Source organism: Nuphar pumila, chromosome 4 (genome assembly GCF_984573655.1).
Source record: "Nuphar pumila chromosome 4, dmNupPumi1.hap1.1, whole genome shotgun sequence".
NCBI classification, from domain to species: domain Eukaryota; kingdom Viridiplantae; phylum Streptophyta; class Magnoliopsida; order Nymphaeales; family Nymphaeaceae; genus Nuphar; species Nuphar pumila.
Genome location: NC_143252.1, coordinates 6,646,017 through 6,667,438, shown reverse-complemented (window position 1 = coordinate 6,667,438; position 21,422 = coordinate 6,646,017). Strand labels below are relative to the sequence as shown.

General features: G+C 37.1%; 1 protein-coding gene across 4 annotated transcripts in view; it reads right to left on the bottom strand.

Moving 5' to 3' along the window:
• Positions 1 to 21,422, bottom strand: part of LOC149839196 (vacuolar protein sorting-associated protein 51 homolog) — a 91,420-nt gene that overhangs the window by 24,527 nt on the left and 45,471 nt on the right. For all 4 annotated transcript variants that reach the window (XM_090002368.1, XM_090002370.1, XM_090002369.1 and 1 more), the window contains 5 exons: positions 17,001 to 17,116; positions 15,476 to 15,745; positions 15,222 to 15,338; positions 14,281 to 14,352; positions 14,147 to 14,197 (listed from right to left, as the gene is read on the bottom strand). In XM_090002368.1, the coding sequence (XP_089858494.1) occupies positions 14,147 to 14,197; positions 14,281 to 14,352; positions 15,222 to 15,338; positions 15,476 to 15,745; positions 17,001 to 17,116 (626 nt within the window). The remainder of the gene's footprint in view (positions 1 to 14,146; positions 14,198 to 14,280; positions 14,353 to 15,221; positions 15,339 to 15,475; positions 15,746 to 17,000; positions 17,117 to 21,422) is intronic.

The window sequence follows — 21,422 nt, the reverse complement described above, 5'->3', positions numbered from 1 at the left end:
TCATAACTGGTCGGGATTTGAAATCCAGTATTTTTCAACTGGTCGGGATTTGAAATCCAGTTGTTATAACTGGTCGGGATTTGAAATCCAGTTTTCATAACTGGTCGGGATTTGAAATCCAGTATTTTTCAACTGGTCGGGATTTGAAATCCAGTTGTCATAACTGGTCGGGATTTGAAATCCAGTATTTTTCAACTGGTCGGAATTTGAAATCCAGTTGTTATAACTGGTCGGGATTTGAAATCCAGTATTTTTCACTGGTTGGGATTTGAAATCCAGTGTTTTCACTGGTCGGGATTATCAAAAATCCAGTTTCTCATAAACTGGTCGGGATTTCCAAAACCTAATATATATTTCATCTGTCCAGTTTTCTAAAGACTGATTTCTTGCACCATTTCTTTAAATTACAGCTAAATGTCTCATCAAAATCTATATTGAGTGATTATTTCATAAGAAATTCGTGAAAACTTTGCCAATTTGCTAAAAGCATTAGTTGATTCTAAAAGTCTGACTGCACGAAAAGAATTTTCTCAGATTACTTCTTCTATTTCCTTCCAAAAAAAGGTGAAACTTTTCGCGAAAAGAGGTAAAATTCAAATCTTTTCCTGTTGATCAACCAAAAGGATGTAAGAAATGTCCTCGATATGATCAATAAAAGAAATCTTCAATGATGTTGAAAAGCCAGAAGAGAATTGATATTGATCTTGGCTATGCCGCATGTTTTAAAAATGATTTTCTGACAATCAGGCAGTGGAAATATCTTGAGCTATAAAAAGAATCCACTCAACCCATCCCTTCTCATTTTCGTTTAAAAGTTGCAATCAAATATCCGCAAAAGGGATCTCTCAATTGTCGTCAAGATGAAGGCGAATTAAGCGAGTAGACCCCCGGGGCCAAAGAAGATTTGAAACATCTCCAAGATAACGGAGTTTGTGACGGATCCTTCCAGGGAAAGTTCAGATCACCGTCGAGATGAAGGCGAGTGTGATGGACCTACCAACAAACCCTAAAAGATATTTGATTTCTGCTATCGTCTAAAGACCTTTTGAGCCAGTGAGATCAATAGAACCCCTGAGATGAAAGAAGGATCGGAGCATCTCCAAGATGAAGGAGTTTGTGACGTGCCCTTCCCTGAAAAAAGAGAAAAAGTTAGGACATCCAAATGAAGGATGATAAGAAAAACCCGAGAAAGCCCAATGACTCAAAAGAGTGCAAAAAGATCATTGTGGGAAAAACACCCGGATATCAAACTGCCGAAGCTGCCAGAAGTCATCTTTTCTCGTGCAAAATTCTTTTATCAATATCTCTTCATTTCTCGCTTTTATGAAATTAAGAATATTTCTTCTATTCTCATATCAGGGAAATGGATAGCTTCCTTGAAGAAAATCATCAGTGCTAAAATTTGAATTTGACTCTTAGAAATGAAGAGTTAACCTCATTTGGGAGAAATACTCTAGGTAAAAAAGGGCATATCTTTTGCACATACGTGCACATTTCTAAGCATTTGAATCAGCTATAATTTTATCCTATTGGCAAAATTTTCTAGCTATTCCAAAAATAAAATAAACATTCAATATCCATTTTGATGCAACCTAGCGTTGTCTATATCTTCCAGAAGAGTTGCCTCATCCAGTGGAAGCTTCTCTTCCTGTCCCATCAAGGTTTTCTCATTAAAAGAATTCCGTAGGGACGACCCACTCAGGATAAGGGTTAAACCTGAACCATTTGCAAAAGATTCTTTGATTTCAAAAGCTATTTCAGTCTCAGCAATGAGGCGCACCATTTCTTCTCCCTTTTCAAAGCTTTAGGGAACCCTATATTTCCTCCTTTCACAAAAACCCCTATCGGATTTGTTCGTCCAAATTCCGAAGGTCCCATCGTGCTTTCTCCATTTTGAGAAACCCATATGGTAGATTTCCTATCCAGATTAAGAGTTAACCTGGAACCTCGCTTCGCGAGGTATCTTCCTTGCAGGTTTGGGTTAAACCTGAGTCACATTCCAATAAGATTCCTCGTTTTTGAAGAGATGTTTTCTTTCAGTCCCACCATAATTCTTCCCATCAAGGGACCCATGCTTCATATATTACTCCAAGAAAGGATCATACCCAAGCTTCATTTTCACGAGGCCTCCTCCAAAATGTCCCATCAAGGTCCTTGTGTATTTCTTTCCTCACTTCAAATTCATTTCTTGATATATCTTCATCCCATCCAGGTTAAGGGCTAAACCTGAATCATTCCAAAAAGAGTATCTTGTCTCACCCATGAGGCCTGATCAAAATTTTCATTTCCCACCATTTCAGAATTTCCATCTAAAGTCCCACCACGGTTTCCTCATTTTCTACTCAATCATATCATCTTCGAGGATTTCATCTCCCCAAAACCATTCAGGATAAGGTTTCAAAGCCTGAAAAACCATATTTCCAAAATAATTATTCCACACCCAGTTCAGATCTGCTGACTGGGGCATTTTCAAAATTTGGAGTGTTATCTTTGCCACTAAGCTCGGCTTTCAACCGGCTTAGTAGCAAAGAGGGGCATCTGTGAACACCCCAAATTTTCAAAGTTTTGTAAAAATGACCCTTTTGCCCCTAACTCCATTTTCTGAGAAATCGAAGCAAATTCTTCAGACTTTCTGGATTAAAAACCATATTGATCCATTCAAAATCATTTTCAGGTTCAAATCTAGCACTTTAAATCCGTATTTCCTCAAAATTCGGGTCAAAACCCATGTCTAAAGAAATTTTCTCAAAATAGTTTTTAAATTCTCAGAAAAATTCCTTTTTTTGAATATTTTTGCAAAAACACACACACAAAAAAAAATTTATTAGTTTTAACTTTTGTTTTCTCACAAACTTTAGGATTTTTATTCTAAAAATACAAAAAAAAAAAAAGAAAAATAACATAAAAAACCAAAAAATTTGGAAAGATTTTTAGAAAAACAAAAAAAAATGATTTCGAGCCTTTTTGAAAAATAATTTTCGCTAAAGACCTCTGAAGCCCTCTTTTGTAAAAATTTGAAAGTTGAAAAAGGGGGGGGGGGGGGGGGGTCTTTGGAAAACACTTTTAGGGTTTTTCTTTTACCCTTCGTAAGGAAGAAGAGGGGGAAGGAGGCGCAGCCGCCCCTCCCAAAACTGTCTCCATGGCCGGCCGTTCCCCCCCCCATGTGCGATCTCCACGCTCATCCTCCATCCACCCTCCATCACGAAACCGCATACCTTCATCTCCACCTTCCATCTCCAACGAGTTTTCCACTCAAACCTTCCACTACTCCTTTAAAAGAAGGCATCCACCGCTTCTCGGAGGGGGGGGAGAGGGGGCATCAATCATCTCCTGATCTTCGGAAGCACACATTTCTTCCCTGCAAGTCCAGTAAAGCCACCAGACTTCTCTCTGGTTTCCCCAGAAGGAGAATCAACTCCTTCTTCCCTCCGATCGAACGAAGAAACTCCAGCTTCGCCCCACCAGAAGCAGGCCTTCTGAAAAACGAAAGGAAAGGCATCCTTTCTCTTCTTCCTCCAAAATCCTCTGCAAAAAGAAAGTAAGCCTCCCCTTCGCATTGTTATTTTGCTTTGTTTCGTTTCTTTTCCACATACTTTTCTTTTAATGCACCTGTGGTAGACTCGACCTGCATATAGCAGGATCGGTCCATCAAGTGCTACAGCAACGGAGTCTCCTGATTCCTACATTTATTTTATTGCTGCATAATTTACTCGGTTCAAATTCTTCAGTTTACATAAGGATGGATGTTTGCTTATGTTATTTCAAGATAAATACTCCATTAGTAGTTTCTCACACCCGTGTTATGTTTGGCGTACCTCATAATTCGGCCACCGTTCCTTGTTATGTTCCTCACATCTTTGCAATTTACGACTCAATTCATTCTAATGATTCATGTTTCCTGAGATTGATTGCATGAAAACTGCGATTCAAAGTTGTTAGTTTATCTCCAGCAATGTATCTTTCCTAAAATCATAATTCCTTTTACAACGGGTGGTCTAGAGAAATATCCATGCGATCTTTTAGAGGTATGTCTCTGTAATGATGATTTACAGACGTTATACATTTTTTTTTTTTTTGTATATCTTGATCAGCCATTAATCGTCAAGTGCCATGCTTATTTTGATCACCCACGGATCTAAATTCCTCGCGTTAATGGTCTCCAATATCATATACAACATTTGTGCATCATCTTCCCCTGCATAACCTGTTTCGATCCCACCAGGGATTGAGTCCAACTCATAATCAGGTCTAAAGACGACTTTCTCCCATTTTCATTTTGCCCAGAAATTGGGCAAAACTAAGGTAGCATCTACTGAAGATCTATGTACTCTTTTCCTGAGGATCGTTTGTTGCATCACTAAAGAATCAGATGGCCCACAACAGACTTGGTTGATGGTTTAAAACATCTGAGAAGGCTAAGCTATGGATACATTGAATGGATATCATCTCCTGTCACGAATGTAATTTGGCTCATTACAGGAAGTTTTCTCAACAATCCATCAGGCTTAATTCTCTCAAAAACTGAGCAGTCATGAAGATGGTGGCAGGCAGGTATACTACAATTAGGGGAATATCCACATAAGGACATGGTGGATAGGGCCAATTTGGGCATGGTTTCTCAGTTTCAGATGTAATGAACTGTGTAGTGAAATATCTAAAGGACAAAAAAGGTTGTTGCAGAGTTTTTCAATAAAAGAAACGTGCAAACGGGCTAAGAGGTAATAGAGGGGTTTGCGCTTGGAATAGCCGCCTGGCAATTCCGAGATGTATATCAATTTCGGAAAGTGTAGAGAAGAAGGGCCATCAAGCATCTCATCTGGACAATATTGAACTACAACTGTGGAAAACATGGGAAATGCCTACACAGGTTTTGAGATAGAGCTCCCATAATCCTTTGTTGGCAAGAGCATTAAGTATATCATATCAATCTTTTGCTGATAAAACACACTCATTGCTTATCCCTGCAATATCTTCTTCATGTTTCAGAATTAATGTTGTTGAAACATCGGCTGATAAAGCAACGGAAAAATTTGGTTTTGACTCATGGTATATTGCATATCTTTAAATGTTCTCTGTGTATATTCAGTACAATCACTACGGTCCACATTGTAACATTCCAGTTAATTTTCCTGTATGTACCATATTGTTTCTATATCTCACATGTTAACTTCCATTGTATCTTTTTTTTTTTTTCCAGTTATTTGTGGACTGATCTCCAAATCACAAAATGGAATTAAATTTTGATCATAATGAGGAGTTCGGTAATAGGATAGTTAGTATGCTGAAGGAAACAGTGGAACACCTAGTTCGGCCTCACCCAGTCATTCTTGTTTACTATGTGATATGTTGATCAGCTAACCCAAAAACCAGATTCTTGGTTTGTCGTGAAAAGCATCACGATATCAATCTAGAATCAGGTTCTAATTCATTGAAAGACCTATGTTTTGCTGACATAAAATTTGGTTTCGGCTCATGGCCTGTTGCATATCTTTAAATATTCTCTGTGTATATTCAATACAATCATCATGGTCCACATTGTAACATTCCAGTTAATTTTCCTATATGTACCATATTATTTCTATATTTCACATGTTAACCTCTATTGTATTTTTTTTTTTACCTGCATACTCGACTGGAGGTGATAATGCTGGCACAGTCATAGCAGGAGGTTTGGTGGCAAAAGGCCACTACCATTCACATTAGGGTCAAAAATCAGGATGTCAGTTCCCTGAGAGAATTTGATATGATCATAATCTAGGCCTACCAAGGCCAAACTGTCAGTTTATCCTGTATGCAATCCATATTTGTTTTATCTGTATTATATAATATGCGTAAATTCCTTTGTGTTATTATCTATCAGATCTCATCAGCATTGGTAGCTTCATGTTTTAGATTTGTAAAACATCATTCTCTGTTTTGGATAATTCCAAAAGTTTGTCAACACATTGATCTCGAGTTTTTGAGCAAACATATGGGGTCAGAGGTGGTGCAGCTATTAACATCCCAACACTCACCTGCATGTAACATCATCATCCCTTTGTAGCAGTAGTCACCGATTCAATGGGTCTTAACATCTGCATAATACCTGGAAATTGCATTTTACTGCTGAAACAAAGTGATCCACTACAGAAGGCCTTTTGATTCACTGATTCACATTGGGCCACTGTGACCTTTGCCTCCTACAGCAGCCGTGAATTGCTGTAATCCCTATATCAGTAACACTGTCATTTGTATTGGCTGCATCTATATTCTTTTCATCTACCGTTTCATAACATTTCCCATCTATTTCCTTATTACATTTTTATGGGGGCTTCATTGATATCACACCTCCCTATTGTATATACCCTCATATATATATGTACGTATATACCTATACACACTCATATACATTCGAATACACCCACATGTATATAAATATGTATATATATATATACATATATATATATATATATGTCATCATTTTGTCCTACATATCTTTTCACTATTTGATTTTCACATGACATATGTGATTTTCCTTCTCTCTTTATTACTAATCTATTTACCTTGCAGGAAATATGTGGATAAAATTGTCATTTGGAGTTGTAAAATTAAATTCACATATTGTAATAGCTAGATTTGAATAAGAATTTACATTTCTTGCTTTAGGTAGAATGAATGAGCATTATAGAATACCATGAATGGTTTATTCCATGCATTTTCCTTTATTTCTCAAAATCCCCACAATGGTGAAACACGAATGGCACGTGCACCATTTCGTAAGAGGTAAGTTAATTCTAAGTTGACGATTTACATCAACGGCCATAGTCGGGGTGTGAACAAAACTTAGAATTCTTATCTTTTACGAAATAACATTGGATCCACACTGGATCCACTTTCAAAATCCATCATATTTTGTCAAAATATTTTTTTCTTTTATTAGAATTTAACTTAGGATTAACTCAAAATATATACCAATGGCCATAGTCAGGGTATATTGAGGGTTAATTTTCATTTTAAATTCTATAAAAGCACCAAAAGGGTATTTTATCCTTCACTTGAATTTAGATATGACTATTATATAATACATTCAATGACCATAGTCAGGAGTGTATTATATCATTAGTCTTGTTTAAATTCATTTGAAGAATGAAATATGATTTTCAGATCCAATTTCAAACTTATTCAAATTCATTCATCATATAGGATAGAATTGCATCATATTTTCAAAATTTACTTTTCAAAATTCCAAGTGATTCTTCTTCTTCATTTCTCAAGATCAAAATCTTATTCAAATCCAATTTTATCTCATTTCGAGATTCAAAAATCCAATTTCAAAGTCTAATTTGACTTTGAAGCTCCAAAAACACTTTATATTCAAACTTCAAAATTCCAACTCAATTCAAAATTCAAATTTCAAAGTTTAATTTAACTTTGAAGTTTCTGAGTCATCTTCTGATTCAAAAATCAAAGTTTTTCTTCAAGTTTTAAATCAAAGTTGAGATTGATTCTGAATCTCAAAATCCAAACCTTCCTAAAGTTCAATCTGGGTTTTTAAAACCCAGATCCATCTTCAAAAGTCCCATTTGGACTTTCAAAACTCAAAATACAAAGTTAATCTCAACTTGGATCCAGATTTCCAAGTATAGGACTCCATTCCACTTTGGATCTCCAATCACGGATCCAAATTCCATTTAGGATCCAAATCCTTATTCCATTTGGATCTCCAGTTACAGATCCAAATTCTATTTAGGATACAGATCCTCATTCCATTGAATCTCAAATTCAGATCCAAATTCCCAATTCTTAGGATCCAAATCCTTATCCCATTTTGGATCTCCCATTACAGATCCAAATTCCATTTAGGATCCAAATTCTTATTCTACTTTGGATCTCCAAACATAGGTCCAAATTTCTTTTAGGATCCGGATCCTCATTCTACCAATGGATCTCAGATTCAGATCCAAATTTCAATTCTTAGGATCCAAAAACCAACTCTACATTGGATCTCAGACTTTAGATCCAAATCCATTCTAGGATCCAGAACCCAATCCTACATTGGATCTCAGACTTCAGATCCAATTCCATCTTGAATTCCAACTTTCAAATCAATTCTATTTCTCAAAATTCTATTTAAATTTCCCACATTTCATTCTGATTTCAAAGATAAAATTCAATTCCATTCCAAAGACTTAAAATCCAAATTTCTAATTCAAAATCCATTTATGACCTTAAAATTTTCTTTCTTCTCCTTTCCTCTCAATTCCAAGATCATTTTTCCAAATCCAGACTCATATTCCAAGCTCTTGAATATTCTAAAACTTAGAACTTTAATCTTAAGTTCTAAGTTAGAAGTCATTTTCTTCATTTTATCAATTTCACTTCGAATTCTTCAAAATATTTTCAAAAAGAGCATACATCTTTGCATTTGCACAAGCATAATTCATTGTGCATTTAGACTTAGGATAAATATTTAGATAATTTCTTTGCAAAGCAAAAGGCATGAAATTCGACCCTTGGTTAGATTACCCCTGGTAAAGGCGCCAGGAACGGTCGAACCTCGTACCGACGAGCGGATCCCGTCTCCCGATTTTCCCGCAAATATTTCAAAAACGAAGGCGAGTTATTTCAAAAATCTTCAAAATTAAGGTCAAGTGAGACCCGCAAAAGAGTTTCCTCTTCCCTTCTCTTCTTTTCTTTTCTCTTCTCTCTTTCTTTCCGTTCTTTTATTTTTTCTCCCTTCAAAAGGAGGAAAATAAGAGGTTGGAAAGGAAAAGAGAAGGAAGAGAGAGAACATTACGAGAGGAAAAATTTTGCGATGATCACACTCTCTAAATCCTTACAAGACAGGAATACATATAAATCGATTTATGTATATGTATTAGAGAGAAAAGGAAAATATGATTCTAATATATATATATATGTTTATTTCTTTGTGTTTGTCGATTTTTCTTGTAGATACAAATCTAAAATATATATGTAAACATATTCCAGATTTGTCGATTTAATGAATTGACACATGAGAAGATGCATGTAGATAGATTATCGATTTTTTTTCATGCTTATATACATGTAAATTAGATCATTGATTCTCTTAATCATGCATCTGATTATATGAATTTAGTCTATAGGTAACAATTTTCTCATTTAGCCTGTCTCTGAAAATATATTATCGATAAGATTTGTTGGATCCCTTTTTGCTCGTACATACCGTGTGTATATATATATATATATATGTTCAGATCTGATAATTTTTTTAGACATACATATAGCTTAATATATTTTATTGTTTTAAGCTTAACGTGTGCATATACATGCACCTGAACAAATGCATTTGAATTTTTTTTTTCGATCTGCCGAGTATATATACTCATGCAGATCTGATTCAGATCTGCTGAGTGTGTGCTCATGCAGATCTGGTTCAGATCTGCCGAGTACAAAATTATTTTAATTGGATATGATTCTTCCATATGCTATATTAGATCTGATTCTGCCATATGCTGTATTGGAATTGATCTACCGATATGCTGCTTTGGATCTGATCTGCCGAACAATATGCATATGTTGATATGGATCAGATCTATCAAACATGTATATGCTGTTCTGGATCAGATCTGCCAAAAACATGCTGTTCTGGCTCAGATTTGCCGAACACATTAACTTTATTTTTTTTCAGATCTACCAAGTACTTGTTCATGTTGTTTTGATTCAGATCTGTTCTAATTACATGTTTATGCATTGAATCATTTTGTTTTGATTCAAATTTGTCCTTGACACATGCTCATGTATGTGCTTACATTTTATGTTCAATTTTTATTGAGTTTAGCACTTACATATGTATGAAAACCCGCATGTATTATTGTGTACACAGGTTTGGCTGACTCAATTACATGATTACAATCATGTACGCAGATCAGCCAACATGCTTACATGGATCAACCAACATGTTGAAAATGCGTATTTTTCAGCATTGTACATGAATCGGCCCCAGTTGTTGGCTTTGTAGAAATTTTTGCATAGTTGATTGAGTACATGAAATTGGTCATGTAGATGTTTAAGGTTGATACATGTCTTTTTGAGATGCTACATAAACCTGATTATGATTTCATTAGTTTGCAAATGTGTATACCATACGCATGAATCTGATATTTATTTGATATTTGCATGATTGTAATCATATGCATGTTTGGTTGATTATGCATGGAATTGATCATGAATGGTGTGCTCTGCAAGCATTGTATTCGCATGCGTATGTACTTGGTTTAATGTGCATTCATATTTTTTGTGTTTTGAATGTGCATTGTGAATATGTTTGAAAACAATGTTTGTATTGTATGTTCACTGAAATTTTGCAAAGATGCATAAATTACTTTTGAGATGTGTTGATGGTTAGATGTGAACCACTACAGGCCGTGTATGCCAGGAGCATGTGTTGCTCCAACTGTTGATTTTATTTATACAATGCAAAATTTATTTATGAAAATTATTGGTTTTCCAAAGTTAATTGCAATGTTAAATTGTGAGGGTCAAGCCCAAAATCGGTTTTGCATGTTGATTTGCAAAATGATTCTGATGTAAAGAACTTAAAATTATTTAAAAGGTAAAAGAGACCAAACAATGTAATTAATCACTTTCTTGATGTCATTTTCACAGTGTAAGAATCTTGGATGTCGGTCATGGAGGACTATGAAGATACTAAAACTCTGTGTGTAATTGTTCCCCTAAACCCAATATGGTAGAATACTTCCTGACCACGGTTTTAGGAAGATTCAACTACTTTTCCTGGAGATGGTATTGTTGACTCAACTGTAGTTATTGGTCTACTAAGAAAATGGTGTCAGTAGAGGCCGATTTCCCTGATGTTGAGGCATTAGATATTGATTTCTAATGTTCCGATGGATGATGTTGATTCCTGATATCAGTCGAGGAACAAGTGTAGAACCCAGTAATAAAATACCAATTATGTGTTAAGCTACAACTGAGAACCTAACTAGAATTTCGAGAATTTGTGCCCGTTTTGAGTATCCACTAGTTTTAAGAAAAAGTGAAAATTAAATTTGTGTGCATTTAATAGGGACATGCATGCAAAAACAATTCGGATAAATAACTTAATAAGTTATCTATGCATGTGCATTTAATCATGCATATTTTACTGTTCAGCATTAGTTCATGCATTCATGCTCATTTTGTTTCGCATGATATTTGTTTATGTATGATATTTAGTTATAGTAGAATAAATGTCGTAAGTTATTGCTTGTAATTTCTTTGAAATCTATGCATGAATTGGTTTATGTTATTGTCTTTATTGTTTGAATTTTTAGAGGAATTCCTAAAAATGACTTCGGTTCTTACTCGTTTTCTTAAAATTGTTTTATAGGCACAGATGCTCAGTGATGTCCTGACTAGCTGATTGGAGACTGCGAGTTGTGTGACTGATTCCTGGTTCATGACAGAATAACTTATGATATAGACGATTTTTGGTCTTAGTTTATTTGACAGTTGATTAAATTAATAAAGTTTGATTTATTCTTCAGTTGATTCAGTGAACGTTATGGCTTGTGGTTTGGTATATTAAATATATGATGCCCTGGATCCTTGGGTGTGTTTCCGCAATTGTTTAAAAAGAAATTCTACTATTTTCACGAGGGTCAGTTGGGGGCGTTATACCTACTGACCAAAATTTTACCTCTTATTGATCAAAACTATCGTAGCACAAAACACGTTGATTTCTGCTTTATGGAAACAAACCAAGAGTCAGATCAATCCCAATGAAATTAAAACTCTGACCAGTAGACATTGTTCACTACAACATTATAAAAAAATGATAATGATGAGACACTAATTATTGGAAACCCCATCTATATAAAACCACCCGAGGAGATGATGTAATGGCCAAAATGCATTTACAGCACTAGATTCTAGAAGGCCCTTTTAGCTGATCCAAATTGGTCTCCATGCATCAAAATAAATTTTGTGACATACGGGAAATTTTACAATTTCTATTGTGAGGTTACCAGATTTGGGAAAATATTTATGATTAAAGGATACTGATCGGTGGCAGTTGGGGAATGAAAAAGCACATTATATCTTGCCAGGTTTGGGTTTTACATTTTTGTGGACATTGAATGATTGTAATTTACCACCTTTCTGATGTTTCTGCCTACAAATATAATAGTGCTTTGCACCACAAAACAAGCTCAAGATATTTGCTAAGAAGTGTGTCACTGCCCGCACGGAAAGATCAATTTTGAATGCACCTGCTGATTGCTCGTTAATGAGATAAACACCTATGGTTTCTAAGTAGGGCCGGAGCCACGTTATGGGGAGGATGGGCACGTGCCCACCCTGACCCACAGAAATACCCCAAGGAGGTATGGGTTAGGGTGGGCAGTGCCCACCCTGACCCACATGAAACGTGGGCAGTGCATGCCCTGACGCGAGTCAGGGTGGGCACTGTTGCCTGACCCAAGGCACGCTCTGACCCATCCCTTTCATTCCCAAATCCATCCCCCCCTACCCTAAATGGCTAAATCCCTAACTCTCTCTCTCTCTCTCTCTTGGAGCTGAGATTCTCTCCACTGTTACCAGAGTAGAATATTGGTGATGAATGAAGTCATTTTTTTCTTGGAATCTTTGTGGGGTCTTATGAATCTGTGTGGTGTTTGTAGCGCATGTTGTTCTTTCCATGGTATGAATCAGTCAGACTTTTTTCTTGTTTTTTCCGTCCTCTATTTTGCTTTTGTGTGTGTGTGTTATTGGATTCAAGTGTAGCATATGGGTTGCATTTGAGGCTCCCACTGAAGATCTTGTTTGCCTGATTGTGTTCATAGTGGTCTGTCATTCCTTTTGTTGCTCTCCTCCACCGATCGAATGTTGCTAGGGCTCATTGCTTATTTTGGACCATTTTGATGTATGGTCGCTATAAGCTCGCTGCTTGCGGCTCTCAGGATGGTGAGTGGAACCAAAATGCCACCATATACAGAAGATTAAGTTGCTGCTTGCATCACATGGATGGTCCGGTTTTTATGGCTACAATATTATTTCTATTTCATTTGATCTTTTTTTTCATGGATGGAGTAGGGGAAGCGGTATTTATGAGAGTCACATCAGTTTGTGTTTTTATTGTGTGTACTGTGTATATATAAACTATTTCAAGACGAATGTCCATGTAAAACATTGTTTGTGCTCAAGGCTCATGTCATTCCTTCATGTCTTGAGAGGATGGATTCCTTAGTTGAATGTGATTGGTCTCTAAGTAAAGCCTGGTTAGCGTTTATTTTTTCGTATAAAACTTGTTAAATGATGTTTGGTCAAGTTCGACCCGATCTGGTTTGGAGTCCAAGTTGAGCATATGCAACTTATATTTCTACTCATTTGCCTCATCTTGTGCTGTTAGAAGAAAAGAAAAACGAGATTATTTTAGTTTTAGTTCCAAATAACAGCAGTCCAAGCAGTTTACCCATTAAATCCATCCACCAGATATAGATTTGGCTAAGGTTTAGAAAGTTGGATTTATTTACTGTTATAGAATATTTGGAAAATTAAAGAATGATGGTAAAAGAGAACACATGCATTTGATGTGATTATGAAGAACTTCCAAAATCCAGGCCGCCACAGTTCATCATGGTTGATCACCACACTTAGAGACCAAATAAGATGTGATGAAAGTATCTAATGTCCATATGCATTTGGTGTAGAAAGTTGGATTTAGGGTTTATTTCTTTTGTTTCAATTAGCATAGATGAGAATTTTATGGTTTTTTTTCAATTAGCATGTATTTGTTTTTTTTTGTTTCAATTAGCATGTATTTGTTTCAATTAATTCAGTTCTTATTCACTTATTAAATACTTGTTACTTGTTATTTAACACACTGCAGTTCCTCAAATTTTTTTGCACTTGCTATTATAGTTTATTGTCACAGAAATTAATTTTCCTTTTTACTGTGCAATTGTGCCCACCCTAGCTTAAATTCCTGGCTCCGCCCCTGTTTCTAAGAGCAACCTATATGATAAATGACATGGTAACCCATCTTCAATCTTCATAATGATACTGCAGTGCATGAAAACTTGAATGCATTTCATTTCTCAAAATATTAATACAACTATATTATAAAAGAAGAATGTCCTCCAGCTAAGTAACTTAAACTTAAAGAGCATACAATTAAATTTACCTCTTGAAGAAGCAAATCCACAAACATATGCACTTCTCTGGGCTCCTTATGCTGTGAAATTGTCCATTACAAAGTCATAAATGCCAACTTTTCATGCTTTGACTAGAAAAAGCAAGTTGAAGGATTTCAGTTACCTTGATCCAGTTCGGTGTGGTAATCCTCTTTTTCAGAAGCACTGAAATTTTCTGGGTTTTCATATTGACATACTGCAGGAAATGACAAAGGAAACAGACATCTTGAACAACTGAAAAATGTTTCATAACACAAATTAATCGGACAAGAAAGTTCTAGCCTCAATACAGCATTCTAACTTATGTTATCTAGACATCAACAGAAGCCAAGTTATGAAATATCAGACATGCCAAGGCTTAAAAAACTGGTTGCAAGGATATGACCACACACACACGTGTAAGACATGTTTACAAAAAGGTGTATCAAACTAGTGACAGAATGCATGAGAGACTGATAGTCAGATAGAGTACTCAAAAGTTTAGAGGGGTTGTGAAACTAGCAATATAATCCATAAAAGGCCAAACTAGGTACTGGTATTTTATTCTGCATTTTATACTTGATGATTCACATAAAACACGAATACATGATTTCAAAGCTAAATTATCTATGGTTATAGTGTTAGACAAAATTAACTATAAAAGTAGAATTTCAACCCTAGAGGAAATTTCATTATCTACATCCTTCAACATAACCATGCTCACTTCATCCAGTATGTTCCTTTCACTGTGCCCTCCCCCAGAAGTTGGTCAAATTCATAAGTTGTCAACAGGGCTGTCATTTCATATTATGCAGTTTGGAATCCACAGTATGCTTTAAAAAATAACTTGATGAATATATCTTTTGGTTACATAATTCGTGTCATTAGGAATACCCTCTATATTTAGAAAAATAAGACTTGGTCCATTAATATAATCATAGTTATTATATTGTAAATAAGAAGTTTCGGTTGCATTATCTGAAAGATCTTTGCTTTTATGACATCTTTACCATGCTTATGAACTTTGAAACTAGATGCATTATAAACTTCAAAAAAATAAGAGTCTAAAAAGAAACTAAATCCTACAAGGTGCAAAAGCTTATCGCCAGCAGAACGGAATATTCTGCAGATCTCTGTAGGTAGAAATGCAGGTCCATCTTCATAGTCTCTAATGCCACCACCAGAAAAGTAAGCAGCTATTTCCTGCATATTCACAAACATAAGATAGGAGGATGAAGGGTTGAAACAAAAAATCAATTAAGCTTTGCAGCAGAAATAAATGAGAACACTAGGAGAACCACAACAGAACAAAGACCAAAAAAGATGAGGTATCTTCTTGCCTCAGTGATTCTAGGAATTGCACTTTGTTCTATGAAAACTGAGAGCTGGGCTAGTACAAGAACTAGTCCAGTAAGCACTTTGTCTCCTTGTATAACATCAGGTAGATTCTGATCCATATGTTTTGCTGGTATATTTCCACCAGAGAACAGAATGAAATGGTCATGAAGTGATTTAAAGAAGTCCTGAAATCCTTCTTGCACCCAATCAATGACAGAGTCTCTTAGCTTTGCCAGTAATTCAAGGTTCTCATCCAGGAGCTGGCGAAAGTCCTGCAAATGAGTAATCTCCAAATTGTGAAGCTGAAGGGAAAGATGAAAAATGTTCAGAAAAAACTGCAAAAAATAAATAAAATATTCACTTGTCACATGGATGTGGGTGCCAGCACACTAGAATTTTTCCAAAAGAACGGTACTTGTGAATGGTGGCTCATGTGTGTGTGGATATGTGCACACATTTGTAAGTATCCAGCAGTACCAGCCTCTACACAGACAGGACTGTCAACCTATCTCACATGGCATGGCTGAATGGACATGGAACATGCTGATTTTCTGTAGTTATATATTAACACTAGTACATAAGTGGACAAAACATGGGAAGAAATTAGGGTATCCTTGTGACAGCTGAAAACAGGTCAAATATGGTAAGATATCCAACCAACCAAGTAGGCTTGCAGCTGCTTGCAAAGCCTTCCTACCTTTTACCATAGAATTGCATTGTATTCCTTCCCCGCTCAAGTACATGACAAACTCATGAAAAAAAAGTTGCTATACTACCCATGTTATACCTTTTCTTTTTTATAGGAAAGCTGGGAGACAACCTCCTGGGATTCAAACTTGAGACCCCTTGGTTATGAGAGTGTGACCTAATCATCCAGCTTTCGACTCTTTATCCCCCACAATATTCAGCTAACAAAGATTGGTTCAATCATGAAACATTTAGCTCTCAGCCAGCCTCATCATGCTTACCATGAACCGTGTCTAATTCATTCACGTTCAGATTCATGTAAACACAATCTGTAGGCAAAGTGGCACATAAGATCATTATATCTAAAATATCTCTAAAACTTGCACAGATGTGGCCTCCACTTGTGCCCTTTCATTTCTTCCAATTAAGGTTCTCTTGCAACAATACTTGCAATCACAACCATTCATGTCATTAGGACATGTAGAACAAAGATACAAGTCAACAGCCAAGAAAAGCTACAAAAAGTGATTGTGCAATTGGCTTTGACATAGAATCAGTGAGTGACTAAGCTACTCATCAAGTAATGGCCAGTTAGTCATTGGTACTCATTTTTCTAAGCCATTGCCTGCCTATAGATCAATATTGGTTTTCAAAGAGAAACACTAAATGGTGTTCCTCCAAAAAGATTAGTTTGTTACAGCAGAAATTGAATCAGTGGAGAAAGAAGATCCAAGTGCCGCACAATCAAATCAAGTTGACAAAAAGCATTAATAGTTCAGCCTCTTATTTCAGATAACTAGCTAGGAGGGGGGAAAATCAAAATAGAGGAAAAAAAGGTACCAGTAGGAGATCCATGCTGCCTTGCATCACAGCCTTTTTGCTACTCTCCAGAGCAATCTGTATCAAATTCTCTTGCACCGAGTCTTTTTCTTTACTGCCCATTCTAGTAAGGGCAGCTGCCAATGAAACTAAAAACTTTAGCTTTGTTTGTCAACTAGATTCTTCATACAAATCTAGAAAAACTAAGTTTTCACATGAGTAAAAACCTATCCATTAATTCCTTAACAATGGTTAAGCAAAGGGTTTCCAGTCAGTTAAATCCCCACCCACCAATCTATCATCATTATTTTGTTTCAACTCTTATCTGATGCAGTGTACAGGATTTAGAGGGCAACTAACAAGTTTCTTCAAAATTTTGTTTCTAACATACTCATGTAGACTTCATTTATCATTAAACCTTCGATTTTCAATATATTAGTGAAAAGAATCTAACATAAAATTGATGTTCGTTAGCGGGTCTAATAACAAATGCACTAATGTATGTTGATACTTATGTGAAGGAGTACACACACAAACACACCAATACTGATTACAGCTATTTCATGGGATAACATGCAAATAACCATTTATCTCAAAGAGATCTCAGACTGCCACAAAAACACTTATATGTTATTCCCATACCATATATGTAATGAAATGGTAGGCTCCACGAATGCACTTAAATCTACTCGAAAGGAAGTATCTAAAAGATAAAAGCATAAAAATAAATAACACTTTATTTATGAGAGCAAAATGCTTAAAAAGCATTTAGAGGAATGATTTACACAAGGGGATGCACCCCTATTTATACAAGAGTATTAAGGAGAGCTCATAAGGAGCTCTCCCTTTCTAGCTGTTGGAACTTCCAACAGCTAGAATTCTAGCCATTGGACTAGTTCCAACAGCTAGAAAGTTGGTCAAGTTCCAACTGAAACTTGACCAAACTAGATGTATCTAGTTCTAATAGAACTAGATACCAAAAAAAAAGAAAAATTACAAAAAAATTAAAAAGTATAAATACAAAAATATATAATAATAATATTATTATTATACATGTGTTGTTTACATTTTAACACTCCCCCTCAAACTTACGGTACAATGAGCGAAAGTTTGTCTAAGAGGAAGTGAAATCTAGGAGCCGCGAGAGGCATGGTGAAGAAGTCTGCTAATTGGTATTCTGACGTCACATATGACAAATCAATGGTTTCATGCAAGTACTCCTCTCTGATATAGTGACAAATACAATCCATCTCAATGTGTTTGGAGCGCTCATGGAAAGTCTGGTTGCTTGCGATGTAGATTGCATTCTTGTTGTCACAACACATTCGTGAGGCCTGTGTTGCTTCAGCTCTCATATCAGCGAGCAGTCACCTGAGCTAGACAACTTCCATTGTGGTGGTTGCATGGCTCTATATTCAACTTCAGTGGAGGAAAGAGAAACCTTCTGTTGCTTCTTGCACCTCCATGATATTAGAGATTCACCTAAAAATACACAGAAACCAGTGGTTGAATGCCTATTATTAGGATCACCTCTCCTGTCAGCATCAGTATAAGCAATTAAATCTAATGATGACGATGCAGACAAGAAGAGTCCTCGTGAGAGAGAACTCTTTAAATATCTAATAATAAGTAAAACCGCTCTCATGTGAACAGAAGTGGGAGAATGTTGAAACTGGCTAGCTGTGTGCACAACATGTGATATGTCTAGCCAAGTGATGGAGAGATAGGAAAGTGCTTCAACAAGTTGTCGGAACGGAGTGGGATCATCAAGACGCTCTCCATCATCAATTTTCATTTTAACATTTACCACTTCTAAAGTGTCCACCTTATCATTTGTAATGCCAGACTTGGAAACAATATCAAAAGCAAATTTAGATTGAGATATCAAATACCCACGAGGGGAATAAGCAACATCTATTCCTAAAAAGTATCTCAATAATCCTAAATCAGACATTTCAAAATGAGTTTTAAGAAGAGTTTTGATATTGGTAACTCCCTGGTTATCGTCTCCAGTGATGATCATATCATCCACATAAAGAAGAAAGATGATGATACTTGCATCAGATTGCTTAATAAACAAGGCAGTGTCAGTCAAACAAGAATGAAATCCAATATCAGTCATCACATGACTAAATCTGTCATACCAGGCTTTTAGTGCTTGTTTGAGGTCATAAAAGGCCATCTCAAGACGAAGTGTTTTACCCTTAGGAATACTAATACCAGACGGAGCTTCCATGTAGACTTTGTTAAAATGTATACTCAAAAACATTATTGTAAATATAAATATATATACTTATATACATAGAGATACGTATATATATATTATATGTATACGTATCTCTATATATAAGTATATATATTTATATATTTTTCCATTTTCCCCTTTTTTATTTTAACCAAAAAGGGTATTTCTATCTTTTTACATTTTGCGCATATTCCATTTGGAATATGCTGTATTTTTTTCTTTTTCTTTTTTGTAATTCCTTTTCTTTTATTTTTTCCTTTTTGCTTAAACAAAAAGGTGCATTGGGGGTCTCCCCAATAGAGTCATTGGGGAGCCCCCAACGGTCACAATTGTGACCGTTGGGAGCTCCCCAACAACTCCTTTGGGGAGCCCCCTCTTGCACCTCTTCTCTCTTGTATAAATAGGAGTGTTCCCCCTTGTTGTAGAATAAGCTTGAGAGTCTCAAGCATTTGCTTCTATTTTATGAAATACATGCATTATTGCATGTTTATTATTTATACGATTTTTGCGTATTTTGTTCAAGTGTTGTGAGAGTGCTTTTGTGCACTTCTTTTATAAAGTATTTGTGCTTGTATGCGTATTGTCTCTTCGTAGACAATTTCACATGGTATCAGAGCAAGGTTGGTGATTGAAGATCGTGGGATTCTCCTTTTTTTGAGTGCCTCAAAAATCGTGCCTTCAGATCTTTAGAGATTGAAGTGGTGGATCTTGCTTCTCAAATATTTTAGAAGGATCTTGTGCAAGCTAGAAGTTGAAACATTTTAGAAGGATCTTGTGCAAGCTAGAAGTTGAAACATCACAGGCATGCCCCTCACAGTTGCATCAGGTTCTAAAAATGTTGTTCCGCAACTATTTTTCAGGGGCCGACTCTCGCGGTGCGGTCAAAATATGACGGATAAACAACAAATTTTTGACGTTGCCGTCGAACTCTACGACTTTCCTCTCGTCATCTCCTTCAACCAACGACTCACCCTCACTCTCACTATCAAACGCTAGGGGTGGCAAAATCTGACACGACCCGCCAACCCGCTTCTTAGCTGGGTTCGGGTTTGGCTTAAATGGGTTCGTGTCGTAAACGGGTCGACCCGCTTAACCCGTTTATTAAACGGGTTGGGTTCGTGTTAGGGGTATGCCAACCCGCCAACCCGTCTGACCCATTTAATAAATGGGTTAGGCAGGCGGGTCAACCCGTTTACCTGAACCCGACCCGCCAACCCGACCGATTTATCGCAATATTTTAGTCACGGGTTGGCGTTCTCCATCGGCAATCGGCATCAACCCTGTCAGAAGCAGCCCCTCCTCATCGTCCTTCTCTCGATCTCCCACCGACACGCCTCGAGCTCGTCGGAGACGGGGCAGTAGCCAGCGAGCGTGATCTTGTCGTCGGAGGCGGCGACGGAGCTGAACTCGAAGATGGTAACGGCGTCGGGCCTCGACACCTCCATGGCGCCATTCATCCCCAGGACCTCCAGCTCTCCCGTCAAAATCCTTACCGAAAACCCGTAGAAACCCCAAAAATCTCCTTCATACAAAAGAGTACAGAACCAATAACCCACCCTGAAGCCACACCGACCGTTCAGAAGAACACCCGAAACTGCAGAGCGTTCAACCTCGCAGAAGACAGGATCTCCCACCATCATGCCTCGAGCTCGTCGGAGATGGGGCAGTAGCCGACGAGCGTGATCTTGTCGTCGGAGGCGACGACGGAGCCGAACTCGAAGACGGTAACGACGTCGGGCCTCATCACCTCCATGGCGCCATTCATCCCCGGGACCTCCTGCTCTCCGGCAACCGCGTTCGTCGTCGGCTTCTCCGTTTTTCGCAGATTCCTTCCCCTTGCCATCCTTGGACTGCGGCGCATCACCCTTCCTTATGGAGAACCACCGGCACCACCCCATTTTCGCTCTCCCTAGGGGTTAGGGTTTTGGTTGGGGGGGGGGGGGGGAGAAGTTAGGCGGGTGGGTCAACCATGTTACTCGAACCCGACCCGACCCGACCCGTTTATTAAACGGGTTAACCGTGTCGTGTCGAGTTACCCGCTTAATAAATGGGTGGGGTTCGTGTTTGCCACAACCGACCCGTTTAATAAACGGGTCGGGTTCGTGTTGAGGTATGTTGACCTGCCAACCCGCCGACCTAATTGCCAACCCTATCAGTGTAACACCCCAAAATTTCAACTTGTGATTTTCGAAAACATT